The 17,937-nt window shown below is 31.7% G+C and overlaps 1 protein-coding gene across 2 annotated transcripts; it reads right to left on the bottom strand.

Annotated features, from left to right (window-relative positions):
* Positions 1-2,875: 2,875 nt before the first annotated feature.
* LOC106779828 (ethylene-responsive transcription factor ERF118) lies at positions 2,876-5,434 on the bottom strand. Of its 2 annotated transcripts, none has more exons than XM_014668036.2 (3): positions 5,119-5,434; positions 4,629-4,835; positions 2,876-4,525 (listed from the first exon to the last, which is right to left on the bottom strand). In XM_014668036.2, the coding sequence occupies exon 3, from the start codon at positions 4,313-4,315 to the stop codon at positions 3,173-3,175; it is 1,143 nt and encodes a 380-aa protein (XP_014523522.1). In that variant the 5' UTR covers positions 4,316-4,525; positions 4,629-4,835; positions 5,119-5,434; the 3' UTR covers positions 2,876-3,172. The 2 variants fall into 2 exon arrangements, with proteins under 2 accessions (XP_014523522.1, XP_014523521.1); XM_014668035.2 differs by having other exon boundaries at positions 5,168-5,434.
* Between the last annotated feature and the right edge of the window lie 12,503 nt (positions 5,435-17,937).

The following is a 17,937-nucleotide window of genomic DNA, read 5'->3' as shown; positions in this document are numbered from 1 at the left end:
CAGATGTTTTAGTATTTAGATATCTTTTAATTTAAACATTTATAATGCCTAGGTACTTTATGGGATATGTTTCAATTCAAGGTTATGTGATGCTTGTAATTAGGTAAAATTTTATGCTCAATACTTAAATATTAATTGAGCGACCTCAGTGTTAAGGAAGAAAAAAAAAAGTAACTAAAATTTATAATTTAATTTATTGATTTACAAGAAAAAAATATGAAGAAGAATAAACGTTACTTTAACTGGCCTCTATTCTAAATAAAAAAAACTATTATCTGACTGGAACAGTCAGAATATGCCCCGTCTTGTAGTTAACGGAACTTAGGAAAGAAGAGAAAAACTAAAAAATTAAAAATTAAAAATATTATATGAGAGATTATACTCATTAAACCATAACGTTTTGAAAAAAAAAAAAACTCATCTTATTTATTTTTCTCTTCAAGATGCACGAAAAGAATTGTCAATATGCCTAAATAAATGTTTCTCAAAATATGTTTTTAGAATGATACAAAACTAACTTCCAGTAGTATTTTTTTTTTTATAATTTTCAATTGAGAAATTAATATAAAAAAGGTAAAAATAAATAAACTCCAATTTAGCTTCATTGATAATCAAAAGAAATTGATGAGTAGAAAAAAAAAATTGAAAGTTCTATTGAAGAATTTAGAAAATCTTTCACTTTAAAAAAATACTCATATTTTAAAATAAGGAAATGTGTTGATATAAAGAAACACTAGAACCAGATTAGGTGTGGTCGAACATTTCACTCATTCGGACTATTAATAAATTATAAGCTTTCACACTTTTAAATAATCAAATAATTATAAGCATTGGATATTGGATGAAGAGTATAAGCATCGATATCAACCGAATGTTTTAATGTGATTCAGTGATACTTTTTACGAGAAAGTGGATGTTTACTTGAATGATCAAGAGATACTTTATAGGATAAAATTTAGGGTTAAATATGTTTTTAGTTGTTATACTTTGGGGCGATTTTGGTTTTAGTCCCTTTTTCAAACTAAGGTACAATTTAGTCCTTCAACCCTATAAAACTCTGGTTTTAGTCCTTTTTACCAAATTTTTTCAACTTTATTTGTTGTTTTAAACGCGTTTCTCAGTTAACATTGAAGCAAAAATGTGTCAAATAGTATAAACAATCCAAATGTTGTAATGAAACGTGTTTAAAACAAAAAATAAAGTTAAAAAAATTTGGTAAAAAGGACTAAAACCAGAGTTTTCTAAAGTTGAAGGACTAAATTGTACTTTAGTTTGAAAGAGAGACTAAAACCAAAATTACCCCAAAGTATAGGGACTAAAAATATATTTAACCCTAAAATTTACTTGAATGATTTACAAGATTGCTATGTACTTTTTACACGTGATCAGCCATAATTTGTAGAAAATAGTGAAGGAAAAAAAATGTAAAATGAGGCAAAAAGAGAAGAACTTTGCAATCTCTTTTACTATTTTGAAGGAGAGATGGTTCAAAGTGATTTTACCTTTTTTAAAAAGTAAAAAAAATTCTAACTTGTGAAAAAACATATTAAATTAATTCTTTTTCAAAGTGAGGTTAAAATTGTGAAAAAAATTAAAGATGCAACTTTTTTGCAGAGATTAAAAAAAGGGGTTAGGGTTTTGTTTCGTCCAACTTGGTTTCTGAGGTGAGGAAAGTCTTTGTGACGAGATAGGAATGGCTTCTTCCTATGGACGAGATAGCATGAACCAAATTTGGAGTTCTTCAATTGATTACTAATTGTATATCTGTAATCAATTTTGATCCATTATTCCCTTATTCATGCTTAAGGTTTATAGTCTTTTAGCTCTTATTATAGGGGTTGAGGGTGGCTTATGAAAGTGGTACCACTTTCTTTACTTGAAAGAGTGGTTTACACGGGTTGAATGATACAAGCAGGAAGCAAACAACAGGAAGAATGATTATAGTTTGATTAAGAAAAAAAAATTAAAACCCAATAAAGTATTTCCTTTTACATCATCCATCAAATTCCATCAAACCAGAATCGCGCTTTCATCGTTAGTCTCCATCGTCACCAACACCACATCAACCTCCATGTTTGTCCTCCACCATGTCATCACAAGAGTTCATCTTGCCACCGTGAACTTCAAGACACAGAAGTAGAGTCTCTACCAATTCGTAGAAATCCCTTCGTGGAACAGGCAAGTAATTTTCCCCTTTACAATTCTGAAACCCTAATTTGGATAGAAAGAATCTATCACATGTCAAACCCTAATCCCTTTTCTTTTAATCTTCTCTCAAAATATTGTCACCTCATCAATTATTTTTGTTAAAATCTTGATGCCGTAACAAAAAAAAATTAACTTGACTCATTAGTTTTTAATTTTTTAAAAAAGGTAAGACCACTCTGAACAATCACCTTTTTCTAAGAACCAAAAGAGTTTATATCTAATATTTGATTTTTTAAAATAATTATATTTATTAGATTTATGAACAATCACCTTTCAAGTAATTACTTTTAACAATAACGTTGTCAAAAAATTGTTAAAAAAGTATTGTTAAAAAAAGTTTTTCCATAAAAGAATACGTCTGAAAGCAGTTTTGACATTTCTCCGAACAAAGAGCATTTCAACCCTTACCGTTCAATCAAATCAGTCAAACACTAATTTTTTTAATCAAATTTTACTTTTTTATTGATTTTCTCTACAAATGACTTCATCTGAAACCTCTACTTTTTCATTTCAACCAAAGACAAAGAGGCGTTTACACTAAAAGTAGAGTAAAAGTAGAGTTGCTATGATATCCAAATAAATTTACCTATTTTGGTACAACATAGAAAGGTAGATTAGAGAAACCTTAAAAATTTTTTAGGATACCATAGAATTTGTGAACAAAGTATTTGATGGGCGGAGATAATAAATTTGTGAACGGAAATGTCTTCTACACACTCAGAACTCATGATTACAGTCTATGGAGAACCCCCTTGGACGGCTCTAATAGCACAAGAAAACCCAAGGCAATTCTCCCTTTGCCTCTCATACATCTTCTATCTCTCTAAACAAACAAATAAATTAAAACTCAACTCACAAAACACTACCCGGGACCAGATTTAATCCTCAGATCTCACAAAACTACAACAATTGTAAGCAAATAGCACAAAATTTTAAATATAATACTACTCTATAGCTGCAAAACTTATACGCAAGGTATATTGAGGGGTTCTTCAATCCAACCAGCAAACTCATCAGCACCAATGTCATCAAAATCGTAATCAGGAAGCTCACTAGGCTGACCGTCATCAAACCCATATATCTGAATGTCTTCCAAGGCAGCAAGATCATCATCAAATCCATGCTCCAGACTGTCTAATGCAAACCAATCAAATTCAAACTCAGATGGAGCACCAACATTGGCAACATTGGCAGCATTGGCAGCAACAGCAGATGGGTGTGGCACACTCAGCATACTCAAATCAGGAATATCTAGCTCAGCAAATTCAGCTTCAAAACTTTCAGCTTTTAAACCTTCAGTCTCAATCTCAGCAACTTCAGTCTCCAAACCTTTAGTCTCAACAACTTCATTGCCTGAAACTTTACCACTCACAGTCAAATTGGAAGCAGAGGTATCCAACTCAAGCACAGAATATGGAGATGTGTGTGACAGGATACTACTCTCTGAGTAGTCGATGGTAGCAGACTTGGAGTCTGTTGCAGATTCTGCAGCATCTGCAGCAGAAGAAACATAGTAGTTGGAGTTCTTCTTTTCTGAGGCAGCCACAGTTACAACAGATGCAACAACGTGGTTATTGTTGTTGGTGCCAGTGTTGTTGTTGTTGTTGCTCCTCCCATCAGACAAAGCCTTGGCCATGGCTTCAAATTCAAGCCTTTTGGTCTCATAGGCCTGAGAAGCTTCTTCTGCAGTGTTGTAAGTGCCCAACCAGACACGCGCACCCTTGAAAGGATCGCGAATTTCTGCAGCCCATTTGCCCCATTTCCTCATCCGAACACCTTTGTACTTGCCACAAGTTTGTCTCTTCACAGAGGGAGTTTTGGCCAAAACCCTCTTCTTGTTCAGTTCCTCATTGTTGGAACTCTCGGTGCTGGTTTCAGCTGCAATGAGAGAGTTAACTGGAACCGGTGGAAGAGCAATCTCAACCATAGTTCTCTTAACCTTCCTACAGTTCCCAAAATGCTCCTCTTCATCCGATGATGAGTCGGTAGCATCAGGATCATCGCAAATTATGCGCAGTTTCCTTGTCATTTTTGAGTCATGAAATGGATTTCGCTTCTGCTTCAGTTTCTTCATCGTTTTAGCCGATTGATTAAGAGCCTCCAGCATGGTGAAAATTTGGGTCAAAACCCCTAAAACCCCTCAAACACCCAGAAAATTGCTTACCAAAACAAAAACAAAATTTTAATTAAATAAAACAAAAAGAAAACCTCAAAATTTCAAGAATATCAGGTGAGATCCACTCTCAGAAGGAGGAAGAAACTAGAGAACTTTTTTATCTGAAAGCCTCCATAACAAACCACAACTCCATGACATGTCCTGCAAAATAAAACAACCAAAAACACAACCACAAGAAAAACCTCAAACTCCAACACAACATCAAATCCAAAGCATCAAAACAAAAGGCACAAACCCCACATACCGTTTTGGCCTCAAACTCATCGAAACAGCAGTATTGAACACTAGCCAGAGTAGCATGCAGCAAACACAAGCATAACCAAACCCGAGCTGCAACAGAGCTCCAATCACTACTTCCAAATAAAACCAAGAAGACATAAATCTCCTGCTCTTCCTCCTTCAGTGGATTCCTCACAGAAATCCCAGGAAAAAAAAAAAACCACTCTCCCCTCTGACCAAAAAGAGAGAAACTTTTAGCGATAGAGTTACACAGTATATATAGAAACACAACACAGGACAGTATTATTAGATGAAAAGATTATAAATCTATGGCCAAGATTTTTCTGTCCCAAAAATACATTTTTTACAACCAATCTCTCACCTATGTCTGAGTTAACAGAAAAAACAAAAGAAAAAAAAAAGCGGCGACCTTAGCACACGGATTAAAACAGACACAGACGCGGATCTCTATAAAACATTAGACAACCCAGTTGCATATTGAAAAGTATGACTACCTTGTTTATGCCACGAGAATCTTTAAGAGTTTTCTGAGGGTAAATTTACCTGGTTTTGTTTGTAATTGTATGTTTGTGTGTATTATTCAGAATTCACTGTTGTGGTGGCTGGCACCCAACCCTTTATTTCTCTGCCCTGTCGCTTTCTCCCTGAGGTTTCTCACTCTCTTCACTGTGCTTATTCTCTCTCTCCTCTGTTTTTTCTACTATTTCTTATACCACTCACACAGTCACCCTTTTCATTTTGTTTTTCATCATTCCTTTGTGTGAATGATGAATGTGTGCTCTCTCTAAACTCTTCTGTAGATTTTTATGTTTTTTTGGAAGACATATTTGCCAACTATTTATTACAAAATAAATATGTTCCTTTTCTAACTCTTCTATTTCTAAGACATGCATGTATGGTATTGATTTTTCATTTAGCATTTTTGTCTCCTAAAATAATAAAATAAGCCAACTAACGGTTTATATTTCAACACATATATTGTCAATTTTCACATTTCTATTAAAGAAAATATTAAATGACAGCTGTTCAATTTACTTCTACTAAATATTTCACCATTTAATACCTTTATAGATAACATCATTTTAACTTACCCAACTCTTCAATTAAACATATATCATCTTACCTACTCAATTAAATTTTAAAATAGTAATAATTTACATCATTCATATTTTAGTATATTTTCAAAATTATATGCATGTAATTTATACACACACATATATATAATATGAAAAATAACATATAAATCTATTATGAATTTTAAAATAATTTTTTTAATTCAAATTTATTCAATAATGAAATAATTTTTGCTTAAGTTACATTTTTAACTCATGCTTCCTCACATTTCCTTTATTAAGAGTTATAATTTATTAAAAATGGTCAACGTTGAAGTTTTATTTCTTATTTAGCGATACTTTGATTTTGGGGTAAGTATAAAAAATTGTTATTTTTAATAACTTATAGTTATTAAGAAAGAAAACATGTGTTTGGAAGTATTATTCCTAACATTTCTCTCAGTTATTAATATAATTTGTTTCATTTTCTTAATATAAATTAATTATTTTTAAGCATATTAATTTCGTTGAACGCGTTGTATTTCACCTTGATTTTTGTAAGATGTATTAAGAAAAACGCGTTTTAGTTATTATTTTGTCTTGTAAAATGAGTAATTTGTTTTAATATGTTTGATTGAGCGTTATATGATTATGAAAATTGGCGTTATTCTTGAAAAAGGTTATACATTGTATTAAGATGAACGCGTGCTATTTATTTCTTTATTGTGTATCCAGACTTGCACTTAAAGAAGAGATTTATTTTTCAAGAATGTACTTTTATTATTATTTTAAATGCACTTCTATATAATCAATTAGAGAAATAAGTATACATAAGTTACTTAATTAAGTTTCAAACGTTAATTTTTTTCTAACTAAATGTATTTTATCTTCAAATATTGATGGGATTGGGTTTGAAAATTGAATTTGAATTAATAATCGTGATTTTACAAAGTATATTGTTAAATTACTTTAACTATAAATGTATATATTGAAAATTACTAGTTTATATTCCTATTAGCATTTAAGCTTTAATTTGGAACCAAATATCCTAATATTTTCTTCATTTTAAAATACAATATTTGTCAACCATATAAGAGAGGTGGTGAAATAAAATTTAATTATTATTTTCTAAAGTTTTAATTTCAATAGTATAATAAAAAGTCTCATAATGATTTATGTTTTCACTTTATTTTTCTGTTTAAATGTTTTAAATTATTCTTTTATTATTTTTTATTAAAACCTAGTGAAAATACATGTGCATAATAATCAAAATAATAATAATAATGATAATAATATTAAGAAATTAAATATAAATAATTTATTTAAATTTATTGTAAATAAATTGCATTTATGTTATAGGTAGTTTTATAATTAAAAAATGGTAAGTTAAAAAAACGTTAACTTTTTAAAAAATGATAAAATTAATAAAATAATTATTATAATTATAATTTTTTTTATTTAAAGTGTAATTGTGGAAAACAAATGTGAATATAAACCAGATAATTCCCTAGGTATAAATAATGTATTTATAGAAAAAGTAAAGTTATTACATTAAAATTATTCTAATAAATTTACATTCAATGTTTTTGTTAATAATTAAATATCTTCATGTTGGTAAAGCATACATGCTATATAAAATATTGTAAAGTGATTAAGACTTCTTTCCATTAAGAGTTTAGCAACAATATTAACTATAAAACGAACTAAACCTTTATAATAAACAATTACATTATATATGATAAAAGTTTTATATTAAATTAGTTATTGATTTGAATTACCTAAATAAAACTTTATTGACCTTGGATAAAGAAATTTGGTATCTTAAGAATGATAGTGGTGGTAAAATGATGATATTTATTATTTTAACATTAAACTATCAATTATGAATAAAAAATCTTATATACATTATTTTTTTAAAAATTATTTTTTAAAGTCTTTTGACTTTTCTATTTTCTTTTTTATCATCTAATTCAAGATAATTAATTTTTTCATTTAAGTAAGTTAGTTCTTTTTGCTTATTTTTTCTCGGTTCAATATGTTTTGTTCTTAAATGTAATTCTCTTTTGGTTGCATGTGTCATTAAGTTATCAATACAAGTCTCTATTGATAAATGATCATAATTGTATACTGATCATTTTGATAATGTTTCTATGTGTAGATAAAACATATTGTGGAGTTAACGGAGTCGTGGTGTTTTCAGAACTATTTGAGTGATTTAAGAGATAAGGAAAGCCAATTTTTATTGCTTTTTCATATAGTTGTGTATTTAAATTATTGAATGAAATTTTAATGTGATACATTGGATTTTGAATTATTACTTGCTTTGGTTTTTGTGGTATTGGATTGTTGAATTTGTTATAAGTTTATATGTGAAAAAATAAGTTGTGTTGGTTAACATATCGGACTTTGAATTGGTGAATCTAATTGCATAATTTAAGGTGCATATGTTGAATTTTTTTGGTTTAGTTGTAAAATTGTATGAGATATGAAAAATCTTGGTTTGATTTTGGTTAGGAATACCTTTGTGAGATCCTGAAATTAAAATAATTTGACACTTCTTGAATTAAGAATCTGAATTTTGAAAATATTATGAGGTTTGCTAAGTGTCAAATTACTCAATCAAAGACTAAAATGGGAAGTTTGAGTTTTTTGATAGCATTGAGCATACTATCATGTCACTAGGCGCTACTTAGCTGGTGTTGGGTGCCACCTTGTTTTCATAGTCTGAATTATCTTGGAAAAAATGAGATTCCTGCTTCGTTAATCATCAGATCAAGTTGAAATATTTCTAGCAAGTCCTAGACATATGATTCTTAATTTTGATGTTGATATCTTTGATTAGAGATCTGTGGTTACAACGATTTTTCGTGTAAGATTCGCATAGTTTAGATTGTTGATGTAACACCTCTTTGAGGATGCCACTTGTAATTTATAAAACACCCATGTAAAAAATTGTCACCTATGATACCATCACTAAATAATGAACTTAGAAAAAAAACCTTAATTTATTTAACGTAAGAAATCTTAAAACCTATTGGAAAAAAAAATTACTTCAATTCAAACTTAAAAGGCTGTTAAAAAATTACAATTTAAAACAACATTATTCCAAATGCATTTTAAAACCTCCCAACAGATTTCCCAACAAGCCTCGTGACTTTAAGCGTCTCCAGCATCATTTGTAACAACATTTACTCATATATAATAACACTGTTAAGATCAGATCGTCTAGAAATACTAGACTAAACTAGAAACTTAAGTTTTGAAGTTTAACAAACAAAATTTAACAAAATATCGTTTAGTGAAAATATAGCGTCTAAGAAAAACGCACATCTGTAAGAAACGTTAGGCATGTTTCCCTTGTTTCGGGGGGGGGGGGGAGGGGTGAATTGGTAATGAATAAAAACGCTTTCTTTTGCTATCTTTTTGAAACTTTGGATGATCTTTGATAATATCTTGAAACTAAGCAATTCAAGAAAACAATGTATTAAAAGAGATAAAGATAGAAAAACAAACACGACTTTTTATACTGGTTCGGCCTCAATGTCTACATCCAGTGTCCTTTCAATCAACCTTAGATTGAAAGCCAATGCACTATAAAGATTTGAGTTAATACAACAAGACTTACAGAGCACACTCTCAAATGTAATCTCCTTACTAACTCACAAATCTAATATAGACAACAACCTGATAACGGTTCAAAAACTGTTATTTTCATACTTAGTTTTGATACAAAACACACCCTTTATGACTTAGAAATTAACTTGAAATCATGTAAATTGCTTTAGTTAGGTTACAAGAGAGTCAAAGGTGGTTTTAGAGATATTTGTTGAGATTGTTGACAACACAATTTCTATATCAATCTAGTTTTTGATGATGACAACACATTGCTTAAGAACATGCATATGTTTTTTGTTGTTATTACATGTTCTTATGCATATTAACTATTATATATGTTGAACATGTTTGTATACTGTGTTACATGTTCCTATGCTGATTGGTTGATATATATCTGGAATGTGTTTATATGCTTTATGTGCTATGTGCTTTGCATCATTTAGAATGTTCTACTGCACATGTTTTAAAGCTAAAAAACTCAAGCACTCTTACAAACTTTTAACTCTGTGACAAAGTTCTAGTACAGTCGATTACATTGCAAATGGATTCGACTATGCTAAAATCTTTATGCAGAATTTGAGGATCAGTGCTATGTGTATTTTTTAGAAGGAAATAATTTCAAAATGTTTTACGTATTCAACTATATTTGTTGTCTGATTTGGAATTCTGTTATGCTCTTGCACTCTAACAACTATATTTTTAAAAGTTAGTTGAGCATTGATGACTTGGTCAACTGTATTGAATGTGTTTTGTTATTTTTTGACCGTGAGCTACTATGTTGATTGAATTGTTATAACTGTTATAATACAGTCGACTAAATTAGTAGCACATTCGATTGAGAATCTGACTGTATAACAAAAATCTATAAATAGACTGAACACAGGTTTGTTCAGAGACTTTTGATGCACTGACAAATTTCATTTCTGTTTCAGATATCTCTTAGCTCTAGGAATTCTTCAAGAAGACGGTGGTGATATTTCTTGAACGAGATTCATTGAGGAGACATTGTGTGCTTACTCTTGTTGATCAATACCTGCACAAGAAAGGTGCTTCTGTTTGATCGTGTTGAAGGCTTGACATCATGTGAAGACTGTTGAATTGTATTCAAGGCTTGGCATCCTGTGAAAACTGCTGGAAATGTACCTATTGTGATACAGGGGGATAATTCACTTTGAGGATTGTTCAAAGTGGTGTTGTAGATTGTAGAAGAAGGGATTCTTGCTGAAATTCTGGTTTTGTTGTGCAACTATATTTCGGTTTTGGGTTAGAGAGGAGATTTATATTTTTGACATGGAGGTCTTCTATAAATTCCTTGTTGTAAAAATCGCAACCATTATAGTGCATTTGCTTCCGGGTGGAAGGACACTGGATGTAGGCATTGCTGGCTGAACCAGTATAAAAACCTGTGTTTGATTTTCTCTATCCCTTATCTTTTACATTCCAGTCGACTCTATTTCTAACGTAGTCTACTACGTTTTTTCTGCTGCATACATTTTCTGATTACTTGCATTTCAAGAAAGATTAAAAAGCTTTATACTTTGTTTTCAAGATTGCGAAAAGAACATATTTTTGAAACATCACCAATTCACCCCCCCTCTTGGTGTATAAAGAAGCCTACCTGTTTTCCAACAAATTGCACCAGAGTTGGTTTTCATAAGATATTTAAAAAACTAGTCGACTATGTTTTTCTTTTATTTTACTATACAAACCTGGAGATGGCTTCTGTTTTGCATTAAAAAAAGACTTATGATTTCAAAATTGATTTTGTTTCTGCACCTTGCAATAAGAAGTAAAAGTCTGTTACTAATGGTTTCTATGAATATTTTGAAACAGGTAACTTGGAATACAAGGCAAATCGAAATGAAGAATCTTGTTCAGAAATGCAAACATCAATCTTGTTGGATCTGGATAACAAGTTTACAAAGTTTCTGAAAAGGAAGGATGAACAAAGTTGTCCAATTGATGCCAAGAAGGCCAAGACTAAAGAAGAATTGACTATGATATCAAAACTGATCTGAAACAATTGTCCAAAAGTTCTACATGGTATCTCGATAGTGCCTGCTTGAGACACATGAATGAAGATGCTACAAAGCTCTCAGATATTTCCTACAAAGCCACAGGCCATGTCATAACAACAAAGGAAGAATCATCGGTATAGGTAAAATAAAAACTCCTTCATCTTATGAAATTAAAAATGTTTTACTTGTTGAAGGGTTGAAACACAATCTGCTCAGCATCAGCCAACTATGCGATAAAGGTCTAAAGATCACGTTTGAGCCCAAATATTGCTTGATCAGCGACAGGACAAGTGATGAGCTACTTCTTGTGGGAAAAAGATTGAACAACATTTATATAATCGACTTCACAGACAACTCATTCAAATATGTCATTTTTCTGATGGCTAAAGAGGAAAATGCATGGCTTTGGCACAAGTGACTCGCTCACATCAGCATGAATCAACTAAACAAGCTGGTCTCCAACAAACTAGTAAATGGCTTGCCTAAAATCCGATTCACTACTGATAGATTGTGTGATGCATGCCAAAAAGGGAAGTTGACTAAACAGCCTTTCAAGAGTAAAAGAGAGATGTCAACCAAGAAACCTCTGCAATTACTTCATATGGACCTTTTCGGACCATCAAGAATAAAGAGTCTTTGAGGGAACTGATATGGACTAGTCATTGTTGATGACTACTCAAGGTACACATGGACTTACTTCATTGCAGCTAAAAATGACACGATCAAAGTTTTCAAGAGGTTTGCTACTGCAGTTTAGAATAAAACAAATCTTAAGATCAAGGCTATCAGAAGTAACCATGGAGGAGAATTTCAAAACAAAGAGTTTGATGATTACCTTGCATAAATAGGAATTGCTCACAATTTCTAAGCACCTAGAACTCCACAGTAGAATGAAGTTGTGGAAAGGAAAAATAGAGCTTTGGAGGAATTGGCAAGATCTATGCTGAATGACAGAGACATGCCAAAGTATTTCTGGGCAGATGCTGTAAGTACTGCATGCTATGTGCTAAATAGAACTATCATAAGGTCCATATTAAAGCTGACTCCTTATGAATTGCTGAAAGGAAGAAAGCCAAACATTTCACATTTGAGAATCTTTGGAAGCAAATTCTTTGTACTGAATAATGGAAAAGATAACCTTGGGAAATTTGACTCCAAAGCAGATGAAGCTATCTTCATAGGATATTCTCTGAACAACAAAGCTTATCGTGTATACAATAAAAGGACTATGAATGTCGAGGAGTCTATTCATGTTGCATTTGATGAGTTCATCATGGCTCTAAATCATTCTGAACAAGTCAGGAACTCCGCTGAAGAAGGTGATAATTCTAATGAAGAAAAATTGCTTGAGGAATTAGTTGAAAAGGAGGTCAATGCTGAACATGTTGATAAAGAAGATGATACAGAACAAATCGACTCTCCTAGAACAGAATCGACTAAGGTATGGAAAGCACCAAGAAATGTTTCAACAGAAAATGTTATTGGTGATATCTCTAGAGGAGTATCTACAAGAAGGCAATTAAATAAGTTTTGTATGAATGTTGCATATGTATCTAAAATTGAGCCTAAAAAGGTAGAGGAAGCATTGAATGATGAAAACTGGTTGATGGCCATGCAAGAAGAGTTGAACCAATTTAAACGAAACAACATATGGGAACTCACATAGAAGACCTAAGTTACAAGTTATAGGTACAAAATGGGTATTTCTGAACAAAATGGATGATTCGAGAGAAATCATAAAGAACAAAGCAAGATTAGTCACTAAAGGCTACTATCAGGAAGAGGGAATCGACTATGACGAGACTTATGCTCCTGTAGCCAGATTGAAAGCAATAAGGATACTTCTTGCTATTGCATCCACAATGAAATTTAAACTGTATCAGATTGATGTCAAGAGTGATTTCTTAAATGGATATATTAAGGAAGAAGTATATGTTGAACAACCACCAGGATTTGAGGATTTTGAAAATCCTTACCATGTTTATAGATTGAGAAAAGCTTTGTATGGACTAAAGCAAGCACCAAGTATGAATGACTGAGTGAATTTCTCATAAGGAAAGGGTTCTCAAGAGGAAAGGTTGACTCAACTCTGTTTATTAAGAGTTCAAATAAGGACAAACTGTATGTTCAAATTTATGTTGATGATATAATCTTTGGCTCAACTAAGCCTATGCTATGGAAAGAATTTTCAAAAATTATGCAGGAAGAATTCGAAATGTCTATGATGGGAGAATTAACATACTTTCTTGGTCTACAAGTCAAGCAAACCAGAGATGGTATATTCATTCATCAATCCAAATACTACAATGACTTGCTAAAAAGGTTCACAATCCTGGATTGCAAAAATGCTACAACTCTTATGGCAACCAACTGTTACTTGGATCTTGATGAAGCTGGGAAAAATGTTGATTAGAAAATGTACCGTGGTACGATTGGCTCTTTACTCTATCTTACTGCTACTAGGCTTGACATAATGCACAGTGTATGTCTCTGTGCTAGATTTCAATCTGCACCTAAAGAATCACACTTAACTGTTGTAAGAAGAATTTTGAAATACCTCAAAGGTACCAAAGGCCTAGAACTATGGTATCCGAATTGTACAAATATTTTTTTAACTAGTTACAGTGATTCTGATTTTGGAGGTTGTAAACTAGACAGAAAAAGCACTAGTGGCACATGTCACTTACTTGGATCATCATTGATCTCATGGCATTCAAAGAAACAAGCTTGTGTGGCATTATCTACCACAAAAGCTTAGTACATAGCAGTTGGAAGCTGTTGTGCACAATCTCTTTGGATAAAGAGTCAATTAGAGGATTATGGTATAAATTTAGACAACATACCTCTGAAATGTGATAGTACNAGTGCAATAAACTTAACAAAGAATCCTATTCTGATTTCAAAAACTAAACACATTGAAATAAGGCATCATTTCATTCGAGATCACATTCTTAAAGGTGAAATCAGAATCAAATATGTTGATACCTTGCATCAATGGGCTGATATTTTTCACAAAACCTCTAAATAAAGAAAGATTTTTTACAATTAGAAACGAACTAGGTATTCTAAATGATAGTAGTATAACCTGATTCATTAAATCGACTATGTTATGTGTGAAGTCAAATATGCTTGAACAATTTTACATCTTTACATTCTGACTTTTGTTACTTTTGATTATAATTCTTGCTTAACTAAAATGTTTGATCTGGAAAGGATTTTTGAAAGTTTTGCAGGAAGAACATTGCTTTAAGAATTACAAGTGGAATTCAACAACTTGGGAAAGCAATATATTCGACTAAAGAATTACAGCAATCGACTGTTCTATATTAGGGTTATAAATTCCAATACTGGAATTTGGTTATTCTTTCATTGATTGCTTATTCTGAATATCTGCTATTATCTCTGATATAAATTGATCTTTAAATATCTTATTTGAGATAATATTGTGAGATTGTTGATTGTATCATTGCATGTCTAAACTGTTTATTATCCTTTCTTTGATACATATTTGTACAATACTACTTTGTGTAATCTGTGTTATACTTCATTGTGCATCTGATCTGATTTGAATATCCATGCATAATGACAGGGGGAGTGTCACATTTTACACATGTGTATTTCACATGTCTGCACTTCAGGGGGAGATATCATTTTCATGTGATTTAAATGTGCTAATGAGAGCATCACTGCATATTGACTATTGCATATCTCTGTTTTGATGCATCTCTGTTTGATATTTCAGCATTAATATCTAGAGCATACCTTTCTTGCTAATGCACAAAGGGAATAGATTGGAGAAATTGTATGAAAGCCTTACGAAAGGGGGAGAATATGAAAAGGGAAAAATGCATTTTCATTCTATCTCATATTCTACTTATTCTGCTTGATAGTTTTTCTGCTTTGAATTAGACTGTGAAAATATGGTTGGTTATTAATCATGGTTGTGCATCATAAAAAAAGGGGGAGATTGTTGAGATTGTTGACAACACAATTTCTATATCAATCTAGTTTTTGATGATGACAACACATTGCTTAATAACATGCGTATGTTGTTTGTTGTTATTACATGTTCTTATGCATATTAACTGTTATATCTGTGGAACGTGTTTGTATACTGTGTTACATGTTCCTATGCTGATTTGTTGATATATATCTGGAACAGGTTTATATGCTTTATGTGTTATGTGCTTTGCATCATTTAAAATGTTTTACTTCACATGTTTTAAAGCTAAAAAACACAAGCACTCTTACAAACATTTAACTTTGTGACAAAGTTCTAGTACAGTCGATTACATTGCAAATGGATTCGACTATGCTAAAGTCTTTGTGCAGAATTTGATTATCAGTGCTATGTGTATTTTTGAGAAGGAAATAATTTTGAAATGTTTTACATGGTTGATGTCGACTATGTGTTTTACGTATTCGATTATATCAGTTGTTTGATTTGGAATTTTGTTATGCTCTTGCACTCTAACATCTATATTTTTAAAAGTTAGTTGAACATTCATGACTTGGTCAATTTTATTGAATGTGTTCTGTTATTTGTTGACCGTGGGCTACTATGTTGATTGAACTGTTATAACTGTTATAATACATTTGACTGAATTAGTAGCACATTCAACTGAAAATCTGACTGTATAACATAAATCTATAAATAGACTGAACACAGGTTTGTTCAGAGACTTTTGATGAACTGACAAATTTCATTTCTGTTTCAGATATCTCTTAGCTATAGGAATTCTCCAAGAAGACGGTGGTGATCTTTCTTGAATGAGATTCATTGAGGAGACATTGTGCCCTTACACTTGCTGATCAATACCTGCACAAGAAAGGTGCTTCTGTTTGATCGTGTTGAAGGCTTGGCATGCTGTGAAGACTGTTGAATTGTATTCAAGGTTTGACATCCTGTGAAGACTGCAGGAAATGTACCCGTTGTGATACAGGGGGATAATTCACTTTGAGGATTATTTAAAGTGGTGTTGCAGATTGCAGAAGAGGGGATTCTTGCTGCAATTTTGGTTTTGTTGTGCAGCTATATTTTGGTTTTAGGTTAGAGAGGAGATTTATATTTTTGACGTGGAGGTCTTTTATAAATTCCTTGTTGTAAAAACCGCAACCATTATAGTGCATTTGCTTTTGGGTGGAAGGACACTGGATATAGGCATTGTTTTCTGAACCAGTATAAAAAGTTGTGTTTGATTTTCTCTATCCCTTATCTTTTACATTCCAGTCGACTCTATTTCTAACGCAGTCTACTACGTTTTTTCCGCTGCATACATTTTCTGATTGCTTGCATTTCAAGAAAGTTTAAAAAGCTTTATACTTTGTTTTCAAGATTGCGAAAAGAACATATTAGAAAGTTGCATGAACATTGATAACAAAGTTGAACTTAATAAGAATAGTAGATATATGAGAGTGAATTAGGACGAAACCGTAAACCCCAGCAACACTATTCATGTATATCTTTATCTGTCAATCGATGAAGCTTTTGCATTTACATGTTTATTTTAATTTTTGCATTATAAACTCTAAATTTATTCTTTGTCAAGTCTTAAGAAATCAATTCACATTAACGATTAGGCCTAAGAGTCCCTTGGGAAACGATATTCGGACTTACTGTCTATTTATTACTTGATACGATCTGGTACACTTGCCAGGGTGTTAACAAGTTTTTTGCGTCGTTGTCGAGGACTCATTGGTTTAGCATTTCTAGTAGTGTGAATTTGATTAAATCTGACTTGATTTCTTTTATGTTTGTTTTTATGTTTTGTTCTAATAAATGTTTTCTAGGGTTTTTTGCTTAATGTATGCAGGATGCAATCTGGACAAGAATTTGAATATAAGGGCACTATATTCTACCAAGATTATTCCATCGACTGGTGGGAACCGCACTCAAACATGGATCAAAGGCAATTTGGGCAAGCTGCCGAGCAACAAATTGTTGAGATTGTTGACAACACAAACTCTATATCACTCTAGTTTTTTATGATGACAACATATTGCTTAATATCAGTACACATGTTATTGCATTACATGTTCTTATGCTGAAATGATTGTTATATCGGCTGAACATGTTTGATGTACTATGTTGATTGTTTGATATATCTGTTGAACATGATTACATGCATATGTGCAATGTGAAATGATTCATTACATATGTTTTACTGCACATTTTTTAAAGTGAAAAACCACAAGCACTTCCATGAACTTATAACTGTGTGACAAAGTTATAGTACAATCGACTACATTACTAATGGAGTCGACTGTGTTAAAATCTTTGTACAGAATTTGAGAATCAGTGCCCTGTGATGTTTTTAGTTGAAAAGAATTTCAAAGTGTTTTTTCATGTGTTAGTCGACATTGGATTTTACATATTCGACTGTATTTGTTGTTTGTTTTGAAATTCTGTTATGCTCTTACGCTCCAATGGCTATATTTTTAAAAGTTAGTTGAGCATTAATGACTTGGTCAACTGTATTAAATGAGTTCTGTTATTTGTTGATCATTGGCTACTATGTTGACTGTCTGTTATAATTGTAATAATACAGTCGATTGAATTAGTAACCTATTCAACTGAGAAACAATCTGATAGACCAAAAACTATAAATTGGCTGAAAGTGAATTGTTC

Source organism: Vigna radiata, unplaced genomic scaffold (genome assembly GCF_000741045.1).
Source record: "Vigna radiata var. radiata cultivar VC1973A unplaced genomic scaffold, Vradiata_ver6 scaffold_169, whole genome shotgun sequence".
NCBI lineage: Eukaryota > Viridiplantae > Streptophyta > Magnoliopsida > Fabales > Fabaceae > Vigna > Vigna radiata.
Note: the sequence above shows the minus strand (reverse complement) of the source record. Positions and strands in the feature narration are given on the sequence as shown.